This window comes from Eutrigla gurnardus (assembly GCF_963514095.1).
Source record: "Eutrigla gurnardus genome assembly, chromosome: 22".
NCBI lineage: Eukaryota > Metazoa > Chordata > Actinopteri > Perciformes > Triglidae > Eutrigla > Eutrigla gurnardus.
Window position 1 is genome coordinate 2,387,796 of NC_139933.1, and position 23,151 is coordinate 2,410,946.

General features: G+C 41.2%; 3 protein-coding genes across 4 annotated transcripts; 1 reads left to right on the top strand and 2 right to left on the bottom strand.

The window, feature by feature from the left end:
- Positions 1 to 201: 201 nt before the first annotated feature.
- Positions 202 to 7,994, bottom strand: daglb (diacylglycerol lipase, beta). The gene is made up of 15 exons (XM_084040479.1): positions 7,367 to 7,994; positions 6,570 to 6,721; positions 5,764 to 5,938; positions 5,396 to 5,663; positions 5,192 to 5,314; positions 4,946 to 5,073; positions 4,725 to 4,851; positions 4,560 to 4,643; positions 4,367 to 4,444; positions 4,203 to 4,283; positions 3,402 to 3,529; positions 2,725 to 2,793; positions 2,390 to 2,462; positions 2,048 to 2,301; positions 202 to 1,334 (listed from the first exon to the last, which is right to left on the bottom strand). Exons 1-15 carry the CDS (start codon positions 7,459 to 7,461, stop codon positions 1,139 to 1,141), a joined length of 2,031 nt encoding a protein of 676 aa, XP_083896605.1. The 5' UTR covers positions 7,462 to 7,994; the 3' UTR covers positions 202 to 1,138.
- A 1,125-nt stretch (positions 7,995 to 9,119) lies between these two features.
- On the top strand, positions 9,120 to 10,359 carry mrpl58 (mitochondrial ribosomal protein L58). Of its 2 annotated transcripts, none has more exons than XM_084040505.1 (6): positions 9,120 to 9,283; positions 9,370 to 9,398; positions 9,481 to 9,540; positions 9,619 to 9,701; positions 9,907 to 10,076; positions 10,182 to 10,359. In XM_084040505.1, exons 1-6 carry the CDS (start codon positions 9,243 to 9,245, stop codon positions 10,264 to 10,266), a joined length of 468 nt encoding a protein of 155 aa, XP_083896631.1. In that variant the 5' UTR covers positions 9,120 to 9,242; the 3' UTR covers positions 10,267 to 10,359. The 2 variants fall into 2 exon arrangements, with proteins under 2 accessions (XP_083896631.1, XP_083896630.1); XM_084040504.1 differs by having other exon boundaries at positions 9,370 to 9,394.
- Positions 10,360 to 11,714: 1,355 nt separating this feature from the next.
- On the bottom strand, positions 11,715 to 19,866 carry LOC311033214 (cerebellar degeneration-related protein 2-like). The gene is made up of 6 exons (XM_084040484.1): positions 19,647 to 19,866; positions 16,608 to 16,720; positions 15,809 to 15,957; positions 15,551 to 15,715; positions 14,885 to 15,092; positions 11,715 to 14,769 (listed from the first exon to the last, which is right to left on the bottom strand). The coding sequence occupies exons 1-6, from the start codon at positions 19,723 to 19,725 to the stop codon at positions 13,984 to 13,986; spliced, it is 1,500 nt and encodes a 499-aa protein (XP_083896610.1). The 5' UTR covers positions 19,726 to 19,866; the 3' UTR covers positions 11,715 to 13,983.
- Between the last annotated feature and the right edge of the window lie 3,285 nt (positions 19,867 to 23,151).

Sequence of the window (23,151 nt, forward strand, 5' to 3'; positions counted from 1 at the left end):
TAAAAAATGGCCAATCCTTAGTGATCTATTCATTGGAAACATTTCAAAACTTTAACACTCCCTCTCCGTTTATTTTAAAGGTGAGATATTTATATTTATAGCCTAAATCATTCATCAGTGTTCAGTTTATTTGCATTCTGTTCAACAGGTTGCTGAGGTTGCATCTATTCCTCCTATTAGACAATAAAAAACAGGAAAGCATGGCTTCACAAGAGATTTTATTTGGATTAAGGAATCCAATGCAATCTATTGAGAATGTGAAATGTTTATGCAGGCATCAGCTGATTCAAACTTCATTATATTATACATTACCTGAAAAAGAAAAATGTAATATCCATGGCAAGTGAACAGGTTCCCACACAATGTACACTGTTTTGTTTTTTTTAAAAGTCCAAAAAACACCATGCACTATTCAAACTGCATCATAGGGAGTAAACACAGCACTCGTTGCTGTTTTTTGTTTTTTACGTTTAAAGCAATCCTGTTGACTTCTGTAACGCATAGGCACGGTTCACCCTGATGTTATAAGACAATAAAAACGCAAGACAGAAGAACCACAGTTATCACAACAAAGACCTAATGCCACACTAAGAGGTAAATGTTACCCCCTGTATCCTCACATCCTGCATCAGATTTCATGAGGAAAACAGCATCACACACACACACACACACACACACACACACACACACACACACACACACACACACACACACACACACACACACACACACACACACACACACACACACACACACACACACACACACACACACACACACACAGACACACACACACACACACACACACACACACAGTAAACTGTCAAATATGATACACAATGCACATTCAAAGATCATGGCATAAAGTCCTGGCATAAAATATAAAAAAAGGTATGAATTAAATAATTAAAAAGTGCAATTTAACAAAGTAAATGTTAGTCGATCATATTCATTGATTAGAGCTCAGAAAAATTAAATCTCTGCGGTTCCATGTATGCCGTTACCATCACAATCCAGTTTTTTCACATGTCCTCATTAGACGAGGGGCTTCAGGCTTTCAAACAGGCCAGAAAATCAAATACAAGTGGGCTTAAAACACTGCAGAGTCCGGGAACACGGACGCGAGGGGTCGCCTGCTTCAGATCGCGTCGTGCTGGCTGTTGCTTAACCCCGACGGGCAGAGGGAGAAGGGCTTGTCCCGGGTCAGACCGTTGAGCGCTTTCAGCAAAGTGTCGGGCATGTGATCCGCCAGCATCCTGGGACTGATCAAAATACTCCTGAACGCCATTTTATCAGACCAGTCGGCGCGGTACCGCGCCTGTGAAAAACAAGATCTGTGGGGGGGAAAAGAGACAAAATTCACTCACAATTCCCTTTTATTTTTCAGAGTCTGAGGGCGTCTTTTCTACCCAACACTGATACACATCTGGTATTCAAGTTGTGCAACATGTTGACACAAGAGTTTACCATGTGACACAAAGAAAATGTCTCAAATAATGAAACTGTTGTCGTTGAAGCGATGGTCGAAATACAAAGTGAAAGTGGACGCGTGGACCGGGTGTATTAAGTTAAAGAAGTTGACTAAATAATACGCTGGAATAAACTGTTTATGAACAGGATGTGTATATGTATATATATATATATATATATATATATATATTTGGAGGCGTAGAGAAAATAAATTCATGCAGCTAAATGTGTGATGATGCATTAATTATTTAATTTAATTTAATTATTGTGAATGAGACCCTGGGTCTCAATGAGATTACCTGTACAAAAAAGGTTAATTAAAAAAAAAATCACATGCTCTGCTTCTGCTGATAAAACCTGAAAATTAGTTAGCATTAAAAAAAAAAAAGTATTAGATGCCGGAAATAAGTTCTGTGTTTAATACGAGTTGAAGATATTTTATTCTAAGATTAAATACGTTAGTAAATCCCCAATTAATGAATTTTGAAGATTTAAGTTATAATATTATGTTATATTATATTATATTTAAGTTACATTTTTCTATATGATGGAGATTAAAACACATCTGCAGACGAACCTCCGCGACGGCCCGTCTTCTGTGATGTGCAGAACGCGTCCCGGCAGGAAGAGAGGCAAGTGAGTGGCGGTGTGGGCCGGTGACTCGTCGGACGCCAGGCTCTGATAGGAGGATGAGGGGCGAATGATCAGCGACTCCTCCCCCAGCAGCGGCTGGTTCAGCTGCTCCTCCCTCCGGTTGTCCATCTCGGTGGGGAAGTCGTCCGGTTCTCCTCCGAAGAGCTCGTACCAACATCCCTGCAGCAGGATGCGGTACTGAAACACAGACGGGGAACATAAATATATATATTTAGATATATTAGATATTCAAACGTCTTGAGTTAGTGCTCTGAACGCTTCTTACCTTGGGCTTATTGCAGTTTGAAACTATTTTGAGAATTCTTCTCTTCAGATCCTCCATATTAGGAATACTCAGTCTGTAAAAAAACAATAAAGAGGTAAAACTGCAAAGGAAAATGCCACTTTTAGGATAAAAACAGCACGTGAGTTGCTCTCATTTTCTCCTCTGTGCCGGAAATAACAGGGCAGAGACAAATATAGTCTGGATCATGCAGTGGTCTATAATGGTCTGTGCACCACAGCACATTCAGACAGCCTTCTGAAGACTGCAGCGCTGCTATGACAGAAACATTATTCACCTTCCACCCTTAATAAAGCCACAATAAACCAACCTCTTACCTCGGGACCAGATCTTTTCCCAGCACAACCGACACCACAAACTCCTTGGAGTAATCAGCTAAGGCTTTACTGCACATAGAGACAATATATAACACATGTATTAGATTAGTGCAGTAATAAACATGATTACATTATGTGGACTTTTTATATTTGAAGCACAACCATCATGTTATTTATTTATTTATATTTTTAACCAGGTTTGTCCCGTTGAGATTAAAAACCTCTTTTTCAAGGGAGACCTGGGCAAAACAGTAACAGCAAATACACATTTACAAACATACAGATGGAAGTACAAACACCATTTAAAACACTAAATAAAGATTTACATTAAAAGATCAATCAGTGAACATTATGGAGCCTATTCAGCTAAAACATTGACATCTGATGGAATCTGCTTGTAAGTCTGTTACTCTTGATTTGAAAGCTGTTAATGAGACAAGCTCCTTGATTTTTGCAATAAATTCCAGGCCGAGGGAGCAGAATACTTAAAAGCTCTTTTCCCTAATTTCTGTCTGAGCATTTTGGACAGAGAGCATAAAAAAGTCATAGGAGCTCAATGCATATTGTCCAGTATTTTGATTGATAAAAACATAATAATAAGGACTCAAATATAGGCACATTTATGCAAAAAACTTCACTGATAGTCCCACAGTCAGCTGTTTGCATGGCCTCCTTACCTGAGGAGGCCCCCTGGTGGAGAGAACGAGTAGCACTGCAGGGTGGGGAAGGAATTACGCAAGAGGATGGCCAGCAGGGACGCCGTGCCAGCACCCAGACTGTGACCAGTGATGACCAGTTTATACTCCTGCAAACACACCGAGGATGGCGTTACTGAGAGGATCTGTTACTGAGAACTACAGATGGAGTGTTAAAACACTTTAAAAGTTCCTTATTAAAACCATAATAGTTAGAATCCTACAACAAAAGAAATAAAAGGTTAAAACAAACAGACAAAGGAGGGCCAGCAGGAACGTTAGCTAGTCTTAGTTCTCCCCTGGCTGGTAAGTAGAATAAAACTTTCTATTTAAACCTAAAGTTAAATGATGTGTATATTTTAATAATTTGTAAATTATCCTTCAAAAATCATAATAAAAAGCAAGTGCTAAAGAAATTAAAGGGTATTAAGATACAATCCAAATCAAACACTCGGGTAAGTAGAATATATCCAAACATGTGGAAGTAATATATGTGTATATGTATATATCTGCATATATGTTCTATAGGTAATTCATTGGTTGAATAATAGATGATTAGTGGTGCTGGCAGAGGCCACATCCTGCTTCAGAGCATTTCACCCCCTCTGCTCTCGGACTACAAATCAACGTTAAAAGGGTGCATGCTGCCAACTAATGATCCGCTGGGAGGAGGAGGAGGAGGAGGAGGAGGAGGATCTACCTCTTTGGGGGATAAAAAAATCCCCCGACAATGATTCCCTCTGTGGCTTAAATATACTTTCCAAGCTCCGTCCCACTTCTTACCGGTGCGATGGAGAAAGCCTGGTTCAGGATGCCGTCATTGACCAGCTTCTTGTAGATGTAACCCGCCGCCTGGCACATGCCCTGCAGGAGTCGGGGACAGAGCCGCGTTCATACTCAAACACTCGTGTGACACGTGAAAACAGGTAGAGAGCTCCGGGTTGTACCTTGTGGGCGTAGCAGGCTCCAGACACTCCTTCTATCGGCAGGTTCTCACATTCAGCAGACAGGTCTGTGAGGCAATCCTGCAGGAATCACACACAAAAACAATAAAGCTGGAAGTCAAAGGCAACAAATTAAAAGGCTATTAATTGAGACAGTACCATCTAATATTCACATATAAGTGATGAGCTAACTCACCTTCAGTGACAGTGTCCCTCTGACAGCCACCAGAATCGCCTCTCTCTTATGATCCAGAGCCACGAAGAAGGGGATCTCATAGATCTGCAACAAACAGAATAAGAGAATAACTGAGACGGTCAAAAAAACTTTTAAAAAACAACACAATAGGGGTGGAATTCCTACCTGGTTGTGGAAGCTGACGTGGATGAAGTCCCTGTACTGCAAGCCGGTGGTGTGCAGGATGGATGAGAAGTGGCAGCCGAGGTGGTCTCCTCCCACGATGTCGTACTCGTCTGCGCGGCTCCTACAGCTGATGCACACAAACACACAATTTGAACCGTGAACACCAAAAGGCGACTGCTCTCTTGCCGTCCTGACTCACATAAGTACAGAGGGCGTCTTACCAGTCTCCGCTGAGTTTGCAGGGTCCGGTGAGGAGGTTGGAGTAAACGTACAACGGCCAGCCGTACGCTGCTGCAGCAAACTGCATACAGTGAGCTGCTTTTTCCAACTCTGCCTCCAAATCTTCTCCCTTCAAACAATAAATAAACAAGAAGAAGGACATTTTTGCAGACCTGCATGACTGGGATCGTCTCACTAACATCCTTGCATGCTTTTTTTGGTCGAACCTACACGACTCCTGTACTTACGATGGGAGAGGAGGGGCTGTGTTCGACCATGACGTCTGGGTCTCTGCTCAGCTCCATCTTATCCTGCTCCTGGTGCAGCAGAGCCAGACCGGCTGCTATGTCACTGGGGACCAGGTCTGTGTCCTGCAAACACAGACACCAGCATCTCACGACTGTTTGTTTTTATTTTTTTTACACAAAATAGAGAGAGTGAGTGTCTCTTACGGAGAAGAATCTGCTGACGAGCTGCGAGATGCTCGAGAACGCCGCTCGGTGGCTTTCATCCTGCGGCAGACAGCAGCACAGGAGGCGCAGCCTGCTCTCCCACACCTTGGTGGCCAGAGAGCGAGCCGTGGAGAGGAACTGGGTGCCCTCGTTGCTCTGCAGCTGTCGGACTCCCAGTGGCTCCATGGCGGCCGGCTGAGGGCGGGGGTTTCCCATCGGGTCAAACACAAACACGACGCCCAGCACGGTGAAAAGCAGGATGATCCAGCTGTCGTGACGCAGAAGGATAGAAGATGAATCCAAGAGCAACGCTTCGGAAAATTCACAAAATGATGAAACCAATGGACTCATACGCCTGAACAACCTACCTGGCAACCACTGCTGCGATGACGGCACCCACCGTGGCCTGATCGCAGCCTTGGCTGTCATCAGACACCCAGACGGCTCCCAGACAAGCCCAGACCAGCTCTGGAATGTAGAGGACAGCCCGCAGGTACACCAGGGCCGGGATGGAGCGCCGCGGGCCCGAGTTGGTGATGCTACCTGAGAAACAATCAGAGATATCACCGTAAATCAACAAAAACAAGAAGATTCTCTTCTATTCTGGCACCTTTTTCCCTATTCTGGACTTTGTCTGGGGGTTGGTTGTGGTTTCATTGTTGTTGTAAAGTGCATTCTGCTATTACTGTGTAATTACGCTCTGTAGTGTCTTGCGTTTTTTTTTAAATGAATTACAACATCTTTATAGGGTTGGAATAAGGTTGGAATTTGTCCCATCAATATTTGGTCAGAGTGCTCTTGAGCAAGAGGCAGCGGTGTCACCTTCCTTCCTTCCTTCCTTGTAACAGTCGTACTTTTTGACAGTTAAGCCTTTTGTATGTTTATAACCACTTTTAATATTAACATTATATACACATTTTTTTTTTACATTGTTTCCCACTAGTTTGTTACACATTAAGCTCAGTCAAAAGTTTAAAAGTCAACGTTACTTTATTGGTCACCCAAAGGAGAAACGTGTCTTAGATAATAAGGGAAATTGCTGCATCAATTACATTACAACATATAAAGACATGCCCTGCAAAACACCCATTCATACTTTTCATAAGCATCCATGCATTCAATTCAAGACAGCATCATTTTAGCTTGCAGAACACCAACAAAGCAGCGTTTTTACCTTGGGCACTGACGTAGACGATGGCACACAGAGACAGGATGATGAGCGCCAACACGACCAGCAGTCCCACCAGGTAGGTGTGCAGAACTCCTCGGCCGTTGCAGTCCAGATGACCCTTGTGATACGTGAACAGGATCAGGGTGCCGATCCACCTGAGGAAGAGGAGACGACGAGAGCAAGAGATAATAATGTGTTATTATGTCATTGTGGTCACAGAGGTCCGGACCTCTGGAATTATTTAATAAAAAAAACATGTGTGAAGTATTAATAAAAGTATTTTTGCCACTTTCCTCTGTATGTATTTAATTATAGATAATGGGTGTAGTGTATAGCTTGGGTGTGTTGTAGCTTTGACGTTTTTAGGCCTATTTTCGAGGGGATGGAGCTACCCTAAATTGTCCCCAAGCCCCCTCAAATCATTTGGTTTTTTGTACTTTAGAAAGAAGCATTTCTGTAAAGCTTATTTGTTTTTTATTTTTTACAGACACTGTATCCTCATTTTTAACATTACAGTAACTCTTGTTCAACAGAAGAGAATGGAAGAAGACAAGGTCTGTTGATTTTATCTTGTTACTAGCTTGACTTCTTCACTGGTTGTTGTGTAGGTCTAATAAAAGATGCTAATATTTAGTATGCTTCTCCTGGGGGATCCTAGTGTCGTCCCTGGTTTGTAGGTGTCATTTTTGCTCGTCCAGAAATGCAGTAAATAATCCCCACTAATGTCTGAACCCTTGGCTATTTCCCTGATGTGTGCATGACTTGGCAGAGGTGAATGAAGGTAAATTAAAACAACATACCAGAGAACGCGGTAGGATATTTCAAAGCATCCGGGGAAAACGAGGTCGTCACTGGCGATCCCCCACCGCCGACCAAACACCACGAGTCCGGGCATCTTGTTGTTTTTTTACCCCCCAGATAAAAGGCTCAAATCTAATTTACCTTTCCTGTGAAGTGAACGGGATCCTCGTCGAGTCCTGCATGACTTTAGACGGGCGGTGGACGTGATTCGCTCATGTTGTCACATTATAACGTCACCTTCCTGTATTGCTCAATAATGACTAACGGTTTAACGTTAAAAAAAATCCACCAACGTCACCTTATTTAACGTCGCTTAACGTTCAAACTATAATGTATGTGTCATAGCGTGTTTTTACGACCTGTCAACGCAGCTCGAATGATGCTAACGCGGCTAACATACAGAAGCTAGCGGATCGATAACGTTTGCGTGACTAGCATGTTAGCTAGCTACAAAAATAGATATTCCGAATAAAATTAAACTTAATCCTGGTTGGAAATATTCTCTGTGGAGTAATATGTCAACGTATCCCCTTTAAAAAAAACTAGCGTTATCAATTCGTCTGGTAGGTGAGGTAAAAACGTAGCTACGTCAGGGTTTGTTTTGAAAACGAAAACAAGCAGTGTGTCCGTCCGCCGGATGTAAAGTATTGCAACATAGACCACTGTGTAGAATAGTTCCGGAGTTACGTCCAAAAATCTCTGAGCCAACAGCTTGTGTTGCAATTGAGGAGTTTTTAACTCATACACGACATGTGTGTACTTGTCGGATTCTGGATCCCCCACTTATAAGACAAGTGAATCAAATAGCCGAATTATAACAGTTAAACATCAAAAGTTATTTAATACGAAGTGGATAGCAAACATTTTTCAAAGGTGCAAAAATACACTTTGCAAAGCAGGGCACACTCACTTACACTCGACAGACCACACACGGTCGTTTAGCTGCCCAACCTTCATGAATGTACTACCCTGCCCTGTTTGTATAGACGTGCATTTAAATGATTTCCCCCTCAAAGCTAATAACTAAATTGGTTCACAACAGATATTAATGCAGCATTGGTAGTTAGCACTTTTCAGCACTAATTAAATCTACAGCCCAACATATTTTTCCCATTTCAGGTTTATTGCCAGGCTTGTGCCAACGGGTTTCGTTACTGAGTCATATTCATATACTCATCCACAGATCAGCGTCGTCGTGGTTCCATGGTGTAATGGTTAGCACTCTGGACTCTGAATCCAGCGATCCGAGTTCAAATCTCGGTGGAACCTGACTTTTTCCCCCCTCTCTAACCATAAAGGTAAAGACAAAATACAAGTTTATTACCGTAAAGTACTCGCACTTAAAATTGGAAGTGGCCACTGACTTTTTTTATTTTTTACCAACTTTATTTAACAATTTCACATAAACAGTAGATCACACATGTTCTCCACATAAAATATACTTTTGGCAATACATTAAGAAAAAAAAGTAAATAAATAAATACATTTGGGGATAAAAAAGTTCCAGTATAAAATACATATATATTAAAAAATATGAATCTTCTATAAATAAATTTGAAAGAGTTCGACAGTTTATATCAAATGTTTAGAGTCAATTTCAATTCGAGATAATTCTGTAATTAAATTTGAAAAGCGATATAGTTGGGGATAGTTTTGTGTTACCTTACATCTGTGCAAATAAAATGTACCATATAAAGCAGCAGCTAACTACGTAGGCTCCCTGGTCATAATGACGTCACTCCAACATGGCGGCGCACGTAACACGACATTGTTATTTACTTTGTCGCGGCGCAAATCTAAATCTAAACCTAAATCTACACCTTAACCTAAATCTAAACCTAAGGCATGTTGTAATGAGAAACATTCTGCAGCCGAATGTTTGCTACGGGACCCGAGGAGGGACAGACAGCAAGCAGGTTAGTTAAATGTTCATTACTGTCTTTTAACAGTACAACAGACGCAGAGTAAAGCATCACATGTACTTCTATTTTTACGCTTTTAGGACATCCAAGAGCACATTCCCAAGAGTGGGTAAATATGATAAACAAGCAGAGAAATAAAGTACTTTTGTTGTCTTGTATTTTTACATCAATAATCTTCTTCTTCGTTTTAGACCGCCTGACTGTATCTTACAGCAGGAGCAGCGGTCCTGGTGGTCAGCATGTCAATAAAGGTGCTCAAACTTAATTAATTAACACATGTTAAATCTGTTTAGTATGTTCCTTTTCTTTAATGACGTCTCAATTCGCAGTCAACACAAAAGCATGGGTCCGATTCCACGTGCAAACAGCAGACTGGATCCCAGAAGATGTTCGACAGAACATCTTGGAAAAGGTATGTCTTTTCAAAAAATGCTGTCAGGAATTTATATGTATTATATTTGGATTTAAATCATTACATTGCAAAGAGAATAAGCTGCCCTCTAGGCTAGGTCAATGAAACCTTTACCTGGTTAAGTAAAAAAAGTAATAATAAAAACAGTACTATTAGTAATTGAATGACCTCTGATTTCTTTTCTTTTTTTTTTACCATGGCACAGAACAAGAACCGCATCAACAAGGCCGGGGAGCTGCTGGTGATGTCCGAGCTGAGCAGGAGTCAGCAGAGAAACCTCACTGACTGTATACAGAAGATTTCTGCCATCATAGCCGAGGCCAGCGAGAAGCCACATGAACCGACAGCAGAAGACTTGGCTCTTAGGGCAGCCAGGTATTACCCAGTAATGGAGCACATATATTATATTTTTTTGTGAAGTGAGTCTTGCTGTGTGTATGTGTGTATGTGTGTGTGTTAAATGTGAAATATGTTGTGCAGGTTGGAGAAGTTGAACAAGGAGCGACTCAAAAAGAAGAAGATCCATTCAGCTACCAAGAAGAGCAGACAGGTGGATTTTGACTGACTGTTTGTTATTGATAATGTATATTATTTGTATTTCCAGTGTTCGTTCGTTTTGTTTATCTTTATTTATTTTGGATAATAAAAGTAAGCTGAAAAACGCAAATTGTGCAGACTGTAGATTATTTTCATATTTATTGCATGCTTCATTTTAATGGGTGTTAACCAAAAATGGTGACCTTATATATTGAAATATTAGTGGGAAAAAATGATACGTAGCACAAACTTCAGTGTATGAACCTGTAGTGTATTATCAAGTCATCCTACAGACCTGGATATTTTATTATAGCTGATCCTTAAGTGTTATTTGAGAGACGAAGCATTTGTATAAGATTCAAACAAAGTATAAATAAATGCAAACATTAATAAAGCAGTAAATACAAAAATAATGAGAAATAAAAAAAATAGATGCTGAAATGAATATAGAAATATATTAAGGCTCGCCAATCAGTATCAGAAACAGTAATTGGGATGTAACTGTGTGGAATTGCAGCAGTATAGCGAATGACCACCCACAATAAGTGATGAAAATAATATAATAAAATCTAAAATAAAAAAGCTAGCAGAGGATGGTTTCGATCCATCGACCTCTGGGTTATGGGCCCAGCACGCTTCCGCTGCGCCACTCTGCTGCTTTCGTCTATGTGACCATCACGCTATAACTAGCTATCACGCTGCTAGCCGGCCTGGTTGCTGTAATGTTAGCGGCAACTGATAAAGCGTTGTCGCTATACCGCTGATACATTAAATCCATAATTTATCGGTTAGTCATGAATAACATAACAAACTAAACCTCTCTACTAATTTATACGATGATCGAGCCGTAATTTGACCCGCTTAAACAAAAAGATTACTACCAAGAGCAAAAGACGACCACGAAGGGACTCGAACCCTCAATCTTCTGATCCGAAGTCAGACGCCTTATCCATTAGGCCACGCGGTCGGGTGACGGTGGTGAGGGCGTGTTCTGTATAAATAGCTTACTGGTCTCACCACTCTACGATGTAACGCTCCATAACAGTGAAGAAGGGACGTCTTTGCGTGTTTCTTCCCCTTATTGCTGTTTGAGAAACTGTGTGCAACTTTTTGGTAATACATATTTTCAGTTCAGTTATCTTCCTTCTTCTTAACCTTCTGTTTATTCCAAAATAATAACGCCATATTAACAAGTTTAATGACAGCATTTTTTGTGGCTTTAAAAAAAATCATATCAACTCATATTGCAAAATATAAATCTGATTTGTTGAACATTTTATTTAAAAAACGTTAATAACAAAAATATTTTTTTTGTAAAAAAAATAATATATTTTTTAGAGTTGTTAGGAGTATTTTTATGAGTTTTATAAAGATATATCAATGAGGTTGGGCTTCATTGTTTGGCTGCTGGATGGTTGTGTGATTTGTTGTGCTTTATCTTGAGAAAGGCTATATATTAAACACGACAACACAGGATGAATTATTATGCTTTATTAACGTGGTAAATAGGTCTTGGTTCAGAAATGACATGAACAAATACCAAAGCGGACTAAACCTTAATGCCAATAATCTTGAATAATAAAAATAATAATAATGCACACATTTAAACTGGATGATACAAATTAAGCCAATTAAATAGGTTTATTTGTTAGTGACATTCACAGTGACATTCACAGGCACTGAAAAAGTAAAAAAACAAAATATTAAGAAACATTCACACACAAATAAATACACAATTTCATATTGGCTATGCTAAATATGCAAAAAGATGAGGCGTCAAAACATTTTCAAGTGCATTAGGTAAGACATTACAGTACGGAAACCTCTTTAGCGTTTGAACAGGTTGTTTCGTCGATGCCAACACATATTCATCCCTTCATAAGCGTGAATCATTCTAAGAAGGCGTTGACCTTAAATGCCACACGCCACCAATCAATGAGGCTTTTATTCATCTGCGGGTAGCAGGATGCCGATTTCAGGAGCAGGGTACGTTTGGATCCCTTTCGGGGTGTCGGCTGAGCCGCATGTGAAAGGTTTCAAGCTTGGCTATGCCCTCAACGTTACTGAAGAAGATTCAATATAAAAAAATGATCTATAATAACATTCATTAAACAGAGGTTTATACATGGGTGTTTCCCAGAAAAAGGCATAAGTATTGTATATTGTGAAGGAAAGGAAAGTAGAATACAGGTTAGTTCTGTTATAAGCTCTAGTCTGGTCACAGTTCTAATAAACAGTGTGTCCGTGTAGCTGGAATTACAGGAAAATAATCTCAACTGTTATACAAATATAAAAAAGAAAAGCTCCTAAAACTTATATCAGTTTTCACCACCGGACCATTTTAAAGGGGGAGGGTACAAATCCCTAGGGGTTTTTAATCCTGTCCTCAGTCATTTACCTATTTTAATCTCAATGACATCATCTCTTTGCTATTGTTCAATAGAGACCCCCCCCCTATGTTTTTTTTGCTGTATATGATGCAAAAACACTATCAGACATCTCGAGTTGAGGATTTATTTATTTTTTGTCACCATAATACCCAGGAAATATAGTGAAAATAATCTGCAGAGATTGTCTTCTGCAAGACAGCAGCGTTTTTAGCATTTAGTGGAATCTTCAATCCTAAAACATCTGGTTTAAACTATCTAAACTCACACTGGAACATTTCACTCACTACTAATAAATATGTTATTGATAAAGTCCAGTTGAAGACTCCATTCAGGACTCATAGGAGAGCTGAAGGGACTTTAACACAGTGGAGGGAGACGCTATTTCACTTTGTTTTATTATAAATGTAAATTACATTTTCAGTTCCTGAAGTTTTAAATGTTCGCATCCCGTTTTCACTTGAGTTCTTAGAAAACATCTGACATCTTTGAATGCAGTTTTGAAGTTATTATATATGAACATGATCTCTGTCATTTCTATGTTAGCGACTTATCGTACGATATATGATGTAAAATGACCGAAGTCCATTTTATTTATTTATTTATTTAGCTGTGTGGTTTTATTTCTATTTTATTCATTGAGAATATTTAAATATTTGCTTTACGTTACAATTCTAATGTCTAAATATTCTTAAGAATTTAAACGTCATTGCTTTCTGAAAGCATTCTTATTATTAGATGGTATTAAAATGGCTTTAAAATGACATAATAGTTTATTGCCATTATTTCTGGTAGATATCGTCCAAACAAAAGCAGTAATTGCGACAAAATATAGTTGAACATTTTTGGGAAAATGTTTGTTTGCTTTCTGACAGATTACATCAATCTTTATATCATTACTAGCATTAATTAATAGCACCTCAGTTCCTTCATGGGACAGGCAGCACGTCGTTATTACACTAATGTTAGTAGAGTCCATTATAATAAACTACAGATACAGCTTATGTTAATATTTAGGTTTCCTGTGTTACTTAGTGAAGCTTTGACGTTTAGTGCACTTGTGAGAGGCCGTTATTGTGTTTACATGCCTTTAAGCAGGCAGGAGATACTGAGGAGGACCACTGAATAAGAGAACATGACGGGGGTGAAGAAGCTCAAATTCATTCACGTTTGATATATTTATGACTGAACTTTTCAAAATCGATCACATGCAGATCAATCCTTGTGCAAGCTGCAGGTTTTCATTTCTAATTTGACCCCAATTAAGCTTTTTCATTTTTACGAACCCCCTCTAGAAGACTGTTTGCACCCTCTCACCACTAGAAATATCACATATGGTCCTCTCCGGAGCCGATCCATCACTGTTTGCTGGACTTGCCAGACTTGCCAGACTTGCCAGCTTTAGCAGCTTTGGTAGCTTTGATGTCCATCTTGGTCTTCTGGATCCGCGAGAAGATCTCTTTAAAAAGGGCTTTGTACTCCGGAGTGTTCTGTCCCAGCCGCTTGTCCACCGCCTCCACCTGCTTGCTGATGCTCTCGATGGCCTCGGGGGTGGAGGGCGACTGGGTGGGGGTCGGGGGAGGCGGCGCCGGGGTGGAGCCCACGGCGCAGTCTTTCATGGACGGGTCCCGGGACACGGGTCTGGAGGTCTGGACGCCGGCGTGACACAGGCTCTCCTCGTGGCGCCGACACTTCCCCAGCAGCTCCTCGTACTTCTCCAGCAGGGCGTGGTACTGCTCGTCCACCTCCCGGAGGATGGACATGCCTCGCTTCCTCACGCTGTTGGCGTGGAGGGCGTAGCTGCCTCTCCGCCGGCCGGACGCGTCGCGGGCCACGATGGCGTTGAGCGCCGTGTCGCTGCAGCTTTTCCTCACGGGGCTGGACTCCGGGAGCGCCTCGCCTCCGACGCCTCCTCCGCCTTCGCTCTCCTCCCGGACGCCGCCGCCTCCTCCTCCTCCTCCCGTCTCGCCCACCTCCACCTCCAGGAAGGTGTCGGTCTCCGGGGTGCTGTTGAGGACGGTCTGGGTGAGGGTCACGCCGTCGTCCTCGCTGCTCAGCAGGAAGTTGCGAGCGCGACGGAGCTGCTGCAGCTCCTGCAGCTCGACCTCCAACTCCCGAACCCTCGCCTGGCAGCTCTCAGCATCCTGGAAGCACAGAATAAAACACATCTCACCTTAAAAGCAAAGCAAGACACTTCTCACCAACAAGACAATTCAAAGTGCTTTACAATGGAAGGAAACACATAAACATGATTCGTACCTGCACTCGCGTCTGCAGGCGGGAGAACTCTCCGAGGAGGAGGTTGCACTCTCTCTCCACCCCTTCCCTCCGGCCTCGCTCGGCCCGGGCGGCCGATCGGAGCGCCGACACCGCCTCCCTCAGGTGCTGGTTCTCCTCTTCGAACGGCAGCTGCTTCGCCTCCACCGTGAAGCTCTCGGCCCGGCCGACCACGAACTCATCCTCGTACCTGACGGACGGACCAGCGACTTGTTAGGCCTCAGTTCTTCCCAAACCCCCCACATAATTTGTATTTTTTTGTCTTTATTTTCAGGATAATCTCATTCTGATTAAAGGGTTTACATAGAGTTTTAGGATTATAGCATCACAGTCTGAAAGAATAAACTTAAGAAGCATTTCTGTTTTGTTTTTTACAGACATAAAATAAAAAAAAAAAATACAAAATACAGTAATTTGGGTAGATTTCTGTTATCAGATTTCACTGACCTTTAACATCAGTCTTGGTTTATTCTACTGTATACTTTATGACAGAATCACACTCTGATTGTCTGTTGCTTTTTGTAGTTCTAACACTAAAAAGATGCTTCTCCTCTCGTCTGTAAATCCTAGTCCTAATCTCTGGGACAAACAGGCAAACACACCTTTTCTTTGACGTCCCGCCTGTTTTTACAGGTAGTTCAAACGTACCTGGGCGCCGTGCAGAGCTCCCTCAGACACGGGAAGGAGTGGATGGTCTTGCGTCGCTCCCTCTTCTCCCTCCGGACTCGGAGCTGCTCCATGGAGCGAAGCTGCTCCACCTGAGCCGACAGAGACTCCACCTGGTTCTGCAAGACCTCGATGGTCCCCGTTAACCTGGTCCAGGAGGGGGAAGAGAGAGATGTGATGAGGAATAATTCAAATAGGGGGGGGAGGACTCAAAGGAATGGAGGGGGGAAGACAGCGTACGTCTCTATCTTCTGCTGGGAGCCCTTGCTGTCCAGAACCAGCTTGTGGTTGGTTCGCTCCAGCTCTCTGGCCGTCCCGTCCAGCTGCTCGTAGACCCGGGCATGCTGCTCGTTCATGTCCCGGAGAACCTCCAGCTGCTTGGACAGGTACTGCAGAACAGACGGGTGGACACACACACACTCAAATACACACCCTCTGGGAGGTTCAGGTGTCTAACAAACGCATGGGAGCAACGAGATCTCAGACTGGCTGCCACGAGAATGAAGCGATCAATTTCATTTCCCCCTTTATGTGATTCATTTATCTAGTATTTATTATTGTAATTCCACTTAATATACTACTTTACAATTCAATCTATTGATTGATAAACTATTTCTAGACTGAAAAGTTGTTATTTATATTCAAATCTGAAATAAATGACTATCAACCACTAAATGAAACAACCATTTGTTTGTCTTGTTCACTCAAACTTCAATAAAATAATAAAAATATGTGACAAATTGTGTTACAAGAGTTAAAATGTATTATGGGGAGAATCCATAATGTCATATTTGAATATATAAGGAACAGAATGACATAAAAAACCTCAATAAAACAAAAACTGTATTGAATTTGTGAATTAAATTGGATTTAACTGAATAATCCAATTGGATTAGGTACATTAGGGATAAATGGGTTCTGAGATTAGATCCAAAAGCTTAAATTCAATCATTCTAGATCAAATAAAATCTGTCTGTGTGCTTCCCAGCCTGCCTGAATGAGGATGACCACTCGACAGCACGCCATCGCCATCATTCACCTCGATCTCTTGCACTTGCTCTTCATTAGTGATGTACATCTGCTGCAGGGAATCCTCCAGCTCTTTGTTCCTCTCCAGCAGAGTCTTTCCCAGCTCGGCCGCCAAGTGGAGGTCTGCGGATCACAAAGAGATGCGGAGACAGATGGACAACAATAAGTCACAGACGTGGAGATTCAGAGAGTGTGAAAAGGAAATGTGGAGTTTAATCACATCCGCTGCCTGCTAATGGAGGGTCTATTTTAGGCGAGGTTACAGAAAAAGGAATGATTAAAGGGTCCGTCACATCGTCTCCGTCTGCAGAGGACGACTTCAATTATACAGACAGGAACAAGAAGACAATCTTGTCCCTGCAGCTCCTCCTCTATGAAGGTCACAGATTATTTGAGGAGAGATTAGGACAGAAATAAACGAAAGTATGCTGAGGCAATAATACTTAAAAACAACACAAAAGGTCTTGACCTTCACTGCATCAACACTCTACCGTGTTCATGTTTTGGCTTTGAGACCTCCAAAGGTATGATGAGTCACACTAACTGTACTCTGACTCAGCGGACTTGATGGCCTACATTGTTGGGGTCTGAGTCAGCGAAAAACAGCGGAGCACTAAAAGAGCGGACAGCCAATGAAATCCCGGCGTCTGACTGCAGTATTGAAGAGTGACGGCGAGGATGGAGGCCAAATCATAAGCACTGAAAAAAACAGCAGAGATTTACTGAGGATGCACACAGTCTGTAGGATTCCCCTTCTAACGAGCAAATCACTGTAATTAACGAATGCCAGTAGATGTCAGTATCTGTGTCTAATTTCCTGTAACTGATGTAGCATGAGAGCAGAGTGGAAGAGAGAATATAATAACTTAATATAGTAATAATATGTCAGGGTTGTGTTTTCAGCTTGTTGTGCTGCCCCCTAGTGGAGTAAACTATTTTACTTATTTGTTTTACTTGTGTCTGCGATTTTATTTCTTTTTTTCAGACACACAGCAAGTGATCAGTTTGAAAAAAAGCTGAGGAACAATTGTATAATTAGCAATAGTTCAACCTACGAAATACATTTCTTCACCAATGCTTGAAATGACTAGTTTATTTGTATTTATTTTATGTTTATTTTGACCAAAACACTGAGGTAATTTCCTTGTATGGCAATAAAACTGCATCGGTCATTCAAATAAAATTTATGTATTCTGTAATAAAGTGGTCCACGGTCAGTCTAGAAAGCATTCCTCTAATAAATACACTAAAAAAAGAGTTACATGAACTCTGATGAGCTCTTCCAGTCCTTTCTGACAACCCAAACACTGTGTTAGTGTCCACATTCATCCGTCACAGAGGCAGAGAACAACAATCAATGCAACCAGCTGCTGGGACTCGGTGTCCACATCGGTTTGTCGGAGCAGATCTCCGATGGGATTTACAGGAATGTGGACAACAAGGCTTCTCCTCTTGCTCTCGTTGCAGATTCAACTTTTAAAAAAGCTTCCAGAAACATTCAGGAGGCCAGAAATGAATTATTTAGTGCATAGCTTTCCATGTCCACTAATGCACGATCCACCTCTACGTCTTTAATGCAACACGTATGAAGATGTAACGAGAGCATTTTAAACCGTCTCAGAGCCAACGAGCCTCCAGTCTCAGCTGGTGGAGTGTTTATCCTCCAGGACTGAGTTGAGGCTCTGGTTAACACACAAAACGACAGACCAGCAGCAGCCCCCCCCATTTTTTTTGTTTTTTTTGCTTTAAGAGTTGAAATGTGAGCTCCAACATTCCACAGACTCTGCTTTCCAAGTTTGATGATCTGCTAACTTTCCCTCACACATGAAGAGCTTCATTCTCATGAATAAAAGGAAAAGTTCAGCCTTTTTGCCCTCAAGACATGGGACCATATGTGCAGGAAGATCCCGGCCAAAACAACTGCAATTCAGGATATTATCAAAGTATGCTTAAAACATATTGGCATCACTTAACATTTTGTCAAGAAACATATATTTGAATGCATCACTGACCGGTGATTGTGCGTTCCAATTATTGTTTTCAAGGTTTTATTTATTATTTTAAATTGCGATACACGATTAAATCCTACATCGTCCCGTCTCTCATGTGACTGTTGAACATAAAAAGACAGTAAATGCAAATTGGCTGATAAGTCTATCTGGCACAACATGTAAATGAGTTCTCAGACTATTTATTTTATAATATATTCTTGTATAAAGAGCATGAAGGACCAAAATGCAGGATACATGATAGCAGGTGGCCTTACAATGGCAAGCTGGTTAATTAGCCGACTCTGAAATTGGTTAATTAAGAGAAAGAATTAATACGAATCCTCCTGCTTGTTTTTTGGCTTGAAAAGATTCTTCCTTCACTGAGTTCATTCAATCATAACTATAATTTTTTATCGTTCCGGCTTCTCAGATGTGAGAATTTGCTTCCCTTGTCTATTCAAGTTTTTACATCAGCCTAAAAGGATGAAACAATGAAAACACTCTGTTAAAGTGATTTTCCTAATAATTGGGCACTGTATTGTAAAAATGGTGCTAAAATAAAGGAAGGATCTGTCCATCACAGCTTTCCAAAAGGCCAAAATCACATCTTCAAGTTGTTTGTTTTCTCTGACCAGCAGTTAAAACCCAAAAATATTAAATCCACAACGAAACCACGGATTAAAACAAGGCAAAACATCCTCACAGTGGAGAAGCTGCTCATTGATGAACATAAAGGTATTTTATTGGGATATATATTTCATTTAGTGATGATAACTATTATTGCTGGCAGCATTAGCAGGCCTCAGCTTTGGCTTGCTTTCAATGCATTGTTGTTAAAAGCAGCACATCTCTGCTGCAGAGAAGCTACTTTCATGTACGTGTTATTCGGATTGCGCTGACATTGAAGGGGGCTTGGTAAAGACATCTCCGCCGTCTCTCCACACGATGACAGGCTGCCTTTGTTACGGGGAGGCTGGCCGGACCGGCTGTCCGGGCCACCGGCGCCATCAGCTGACAGCGAGGATGCTCCCACCACCACCACCACCAGGAGGACTTACCCTGCTCCAGGTCCTGCTGGTCGTACCACGGCTCTTCCTCTTCGGTCACGAATTCCTCCATATTCCCCGAGTTTAGCATGGGGGACCCCCCCAAGAGACGAGCCGCTCCGTGGGAACAATGGGGGGCTCCTCCAGGAGAGGCTCCTTCACGCTGCTTGGAGCTGCTGCGGACTGTTTACGTGTTTCCTCTCTGCTTCCTCTGTGCTTCCTCGGTCACTCCCACCTTCCTCCCCCCTCCCCCCACGCTGTCACCTCCCCTCCGTCCGGCACCGGCCCATCCCGGTCCTCTCAGCCCCGCTGCCGCCGCTGCTACTCCCGCCGCTGCTGCAGAGGATCCGACAGACGTGGCAACGATGTTGCAAACAGCACTTCCTTTTTCTGCCTGATTACTAGCGGCGATGCGTTCACGTGCTGCTCGTAAACGGCATACGCGGAGCTTTGTTTCCGCTCAACTAGCCTTCAAGGCAAGCGCGCACTGCACGTTTCTACACGTACAAACGACGTGACGTCATTCATTTGGACCTACTGGTTAAAAAAGACGCACATGTCCAAAAGCCAACCAACTACGGTGGAATAAAACTGACATTTCTGCCCGCATTTGAACGCAACATTACCTCATCTATCTGGTGGTGGAAGATCAGATTTCTACTGATGTAAAAGTAGCAATAAACATATTATTATAATAGTTTGAGGCATCACATAGACCATGCAATGTTTAAAGGGTTTAAAACTCAAATTAAATTAATTAAAATTGTCATGTCAATCCTGATATGTATGTATATATGTGGTGTTTTCTGGTATAGAAACAGGGCTCTAAATCAAAAACAGTTGTTGATGATGTTTGTGATGATTGTGAAAATTGGTGGGGGGTGAAGCTGCTTGCCCCTGCTTTAGAAGTGTGAGACTTATTGCAGTCTAGTGATAATGATAATAACTGTATTATATATAAATATATTTCTGATTATATATAGATAGATTTGTCCTTCTTCAAAATGATTCAGCTCCATTCCACTTCCACCACTAGGGGGCACGCTTGAGTCTTATACGTGATAACATGAGAAGTCCCTCTGAATCAATGCATACTTCATTGGATTGCTCCCTCTGGATAGCAGTCATTCATCTGTCCCCTCACAGCCCCATCCTATGATTGTTCAATATGATTTAATATGTATTTATTATAATAGATACACGCTCATTACAATAGTCATTCTTATCTCTCACATGGGTCACATTTCAGAATAAATGACATTCAAATAAATGTTAATGATGAATTACAACGTACTGCTGAACTATTTCACCCAGTGAAGGAACATTTCTGTGCTATGAAGTCTACAGCTATTTAAAGAGGATTGGGATGAAGACCTACAGGAAGATCAGCTTGGTGTCCAGAACACAATTACCGGGATTAACATTATCATAAACATGTTGCATGATAATTACAACACATGAAATCCATCTCTTTTAAAATGATATATAAGAAGACTGATGAGCCCATCACACCCAGAAGACCAAGAGCCAGAAAAGACAAACACACAAGCATTTAATTATTTTCTCATCATCAGCAGATTCTCATTATGCTGGTATGAAGCTGGTTTATTGCCGAGTACAGTGAACATCTTCACTTGATTGCATTGTTTTTTTTTACAGACCAGCTTCGACTTAATTTATTAGAAAACTAATAACTAGAGATGGGTTTCACAATGTTATTAAGACCTGGGTTTGTTTACAGTCTTAAGTCAGTGGAATTCACACAGTTTACATGCAACACTCTAGTGTAATTCCCAAGATGAGTAAACACTTTGAAGGTAGGTCAAGCAATAGAGTTAATGAGATATACTTTATCTAAAAGCATGACCTAATTTCCATATCGGTTGAGTCATGCAAAACAAGTGTGACCTGCGTAAATTTACATTGAATAATTAATTCAAAAGGAACATACATACAGAAAAGCAAAAACATTTTTTTATTTTGATAGCAACTGTTTTTCTCTGAAAAGTATTGTCTGTGAATGCACCATTGGTTTCACCTGAGGGGCACTTTCCACATATTGCCAATAACATTTAATTTAATTATGTTTTGAATTGTGGGGCATCCTGTTGTGACTTTAATACACTCGGATTATAAAACTACACACATGCAAAGTGTGTGAAGCCACCAAGACATTGTTTCGTTGTCTCGTTTTGGTCATTAAGCATCTCCCCGTGTCTCTTTGTGGTCATTTTGTAGTCGCTCTGCGTTGTCATTGTTTCCACCCTTGCTGCAGTCGTTGTGAGTCTCTTTATCTCTTTGAAGCTGTTTTGCATTTCTTTGTTGTCGATGAAGGCAAAAAGGTCCCATAGACCTGTTTTGTAATCCATCTGTGGTCCACAGCATTGTAATGTATTGTCAGCATTGAGCAAAACAACAGTGGACAAAGAATTGAGCCCTGTGGGACTCCACACTCTCAACACAATGTTACAAAGAGGTGAATGTCTTGACCAAACCAACTTTGCTGTAGCTGCAGCAGTCTCCGTCCAAGGTTGCCACCATCAATTTTACATTTACATTTAGGGCATTTAGCAGACGGGGGGACGGGTGACGGATGAGTGACTAAAATGTGTTCTCTGGTATCTACGACCGAGGAAGTTAGTCACAGATTTTCCCCAAAGACCTCAGAACTCTTGTGAGTTTCTATCCAGCTGACTCTGAATATTCATGCCCAAACTTTGGGGGTAAAAACTTGATGGTCAAACAAACTGGACTCTATTCATAACGCCTCGCCACTGCTTAACAGAAGGGTAATGCAAATCGGCCTATTGTTGCACACTGTCCTCCCCACTTACTCATAAACCACTGACCCTTCCCATCGACGTCACTCACCTCCTCCACAATAAAGCTATTCTCCAACCGTATTCAGAATGGAGATGAGATTCACATCGAGGAGGAGCCAATGAGGGAAGCACAGTCATAATAATAAGGATGTCAAACATTGTTTTTGTTCAAGACAAATTTCACATCAAAGATCATCCAAAAGGAAGATTAACTAATTACTTTACTTTATTACTTTATTAACTAATTAATTTTTATTTCAGAAAATAAAAACAAGACTATCAAAGGAATAGAAATGATACTGTGCTGTAATTTCTATTCCTTTGATATTCTTATTTTTATTTTCTTTATTTTTTATTTGATTGTATTTGCTTGTTTTTTTATTTTTATTTAATATAATTCTTTTTTATTTGTTTTCAATGCCTTCAATGTTTTATGTGAAGCACTTTGAATTGCCTTGTTGTTGAAACGTGCTATACAAATAAAATTGCCTTGTTGTTGGATAAAAGTGCCTTGTTCAGTGAAGCATTTAACAGCAAAAAGAGCTGCAGTCAGTAATCGGTGTAGACCAAAATGAAGATAAAAAAAGAAGGAAACACATCGGCAACTGTTTAACACATCTATCTCAGCAGGTCATACAATTTCAATGAAATGCATCACTGTTCCTGTTTTATCCTCTGGGGGTTGGTTAAGGACA

Bases quoted from the DNA above. Each gene is read 5' to 3' on its own strand.
- daglb (XM_084040479.1), bottom strand. From the start codon at position 7,461: ATGCCCGGACTCGTGGTGTTTGGTCGGCGGTGGGGGATCGCCAGTGAC. The intron at 2,463-2,724 runs GTAAGAGGTTGG...GTTTTTTTACAG, and splicing joins GGAAAAGATCTGGTCCCGAG to ACTGAGTATTCCTAATATGG. The intron at 2,302-2,389 runs GTAAGAAGCGTT...TCTGTGTTTCAG, and splicing joins CAAACTGCAATAAGCCCAAG to TACCGCATCCTGCTGCAGGG.
- mrpl58 (XM_084040504.1), top strand. From the start codon at position 9,221: ATGAGAAACATTCTGCAGCCGAATGTTTGCTACGGGACCCGAGGAGGG. The intron at 9,284-9,369 runs GTTAGTTAAATG...TTACGCTTTTAG, and splicing joins GAGGGACAGACAGCAAGCAG to GACATCCAAGAGCACATTCC. The intron at 9,702-9,906 runs GTATGTCTTTTC...ACCATGGCACAG, and splicing joins GACAGAACATCTTGGAAAAG to AACAAGAACCGCATCAACAA.
- LOC311033214 (XM_084040484.1), bottom strand. From the start codon at position 19,725: ATGCTAAACTCGGGGAATATGGAGGAATTCGTGACCGAAGAGGAAGAG. The intron at 15,716-15,808 runs GTACGCTGTCTT...CTCCTGGACCAG, and splicing joins TCCCAGCAGAAGATAGAGAC to GTTAACGGGGACCATCGAGG. The intron at 14,770-14,884 runs GTACGAATCATG...CTGTGCTTCCAG, and splicing joins GCCTGCAGACGCGAGTGCAG to GATGCTGAGAGCTGCCAGGC.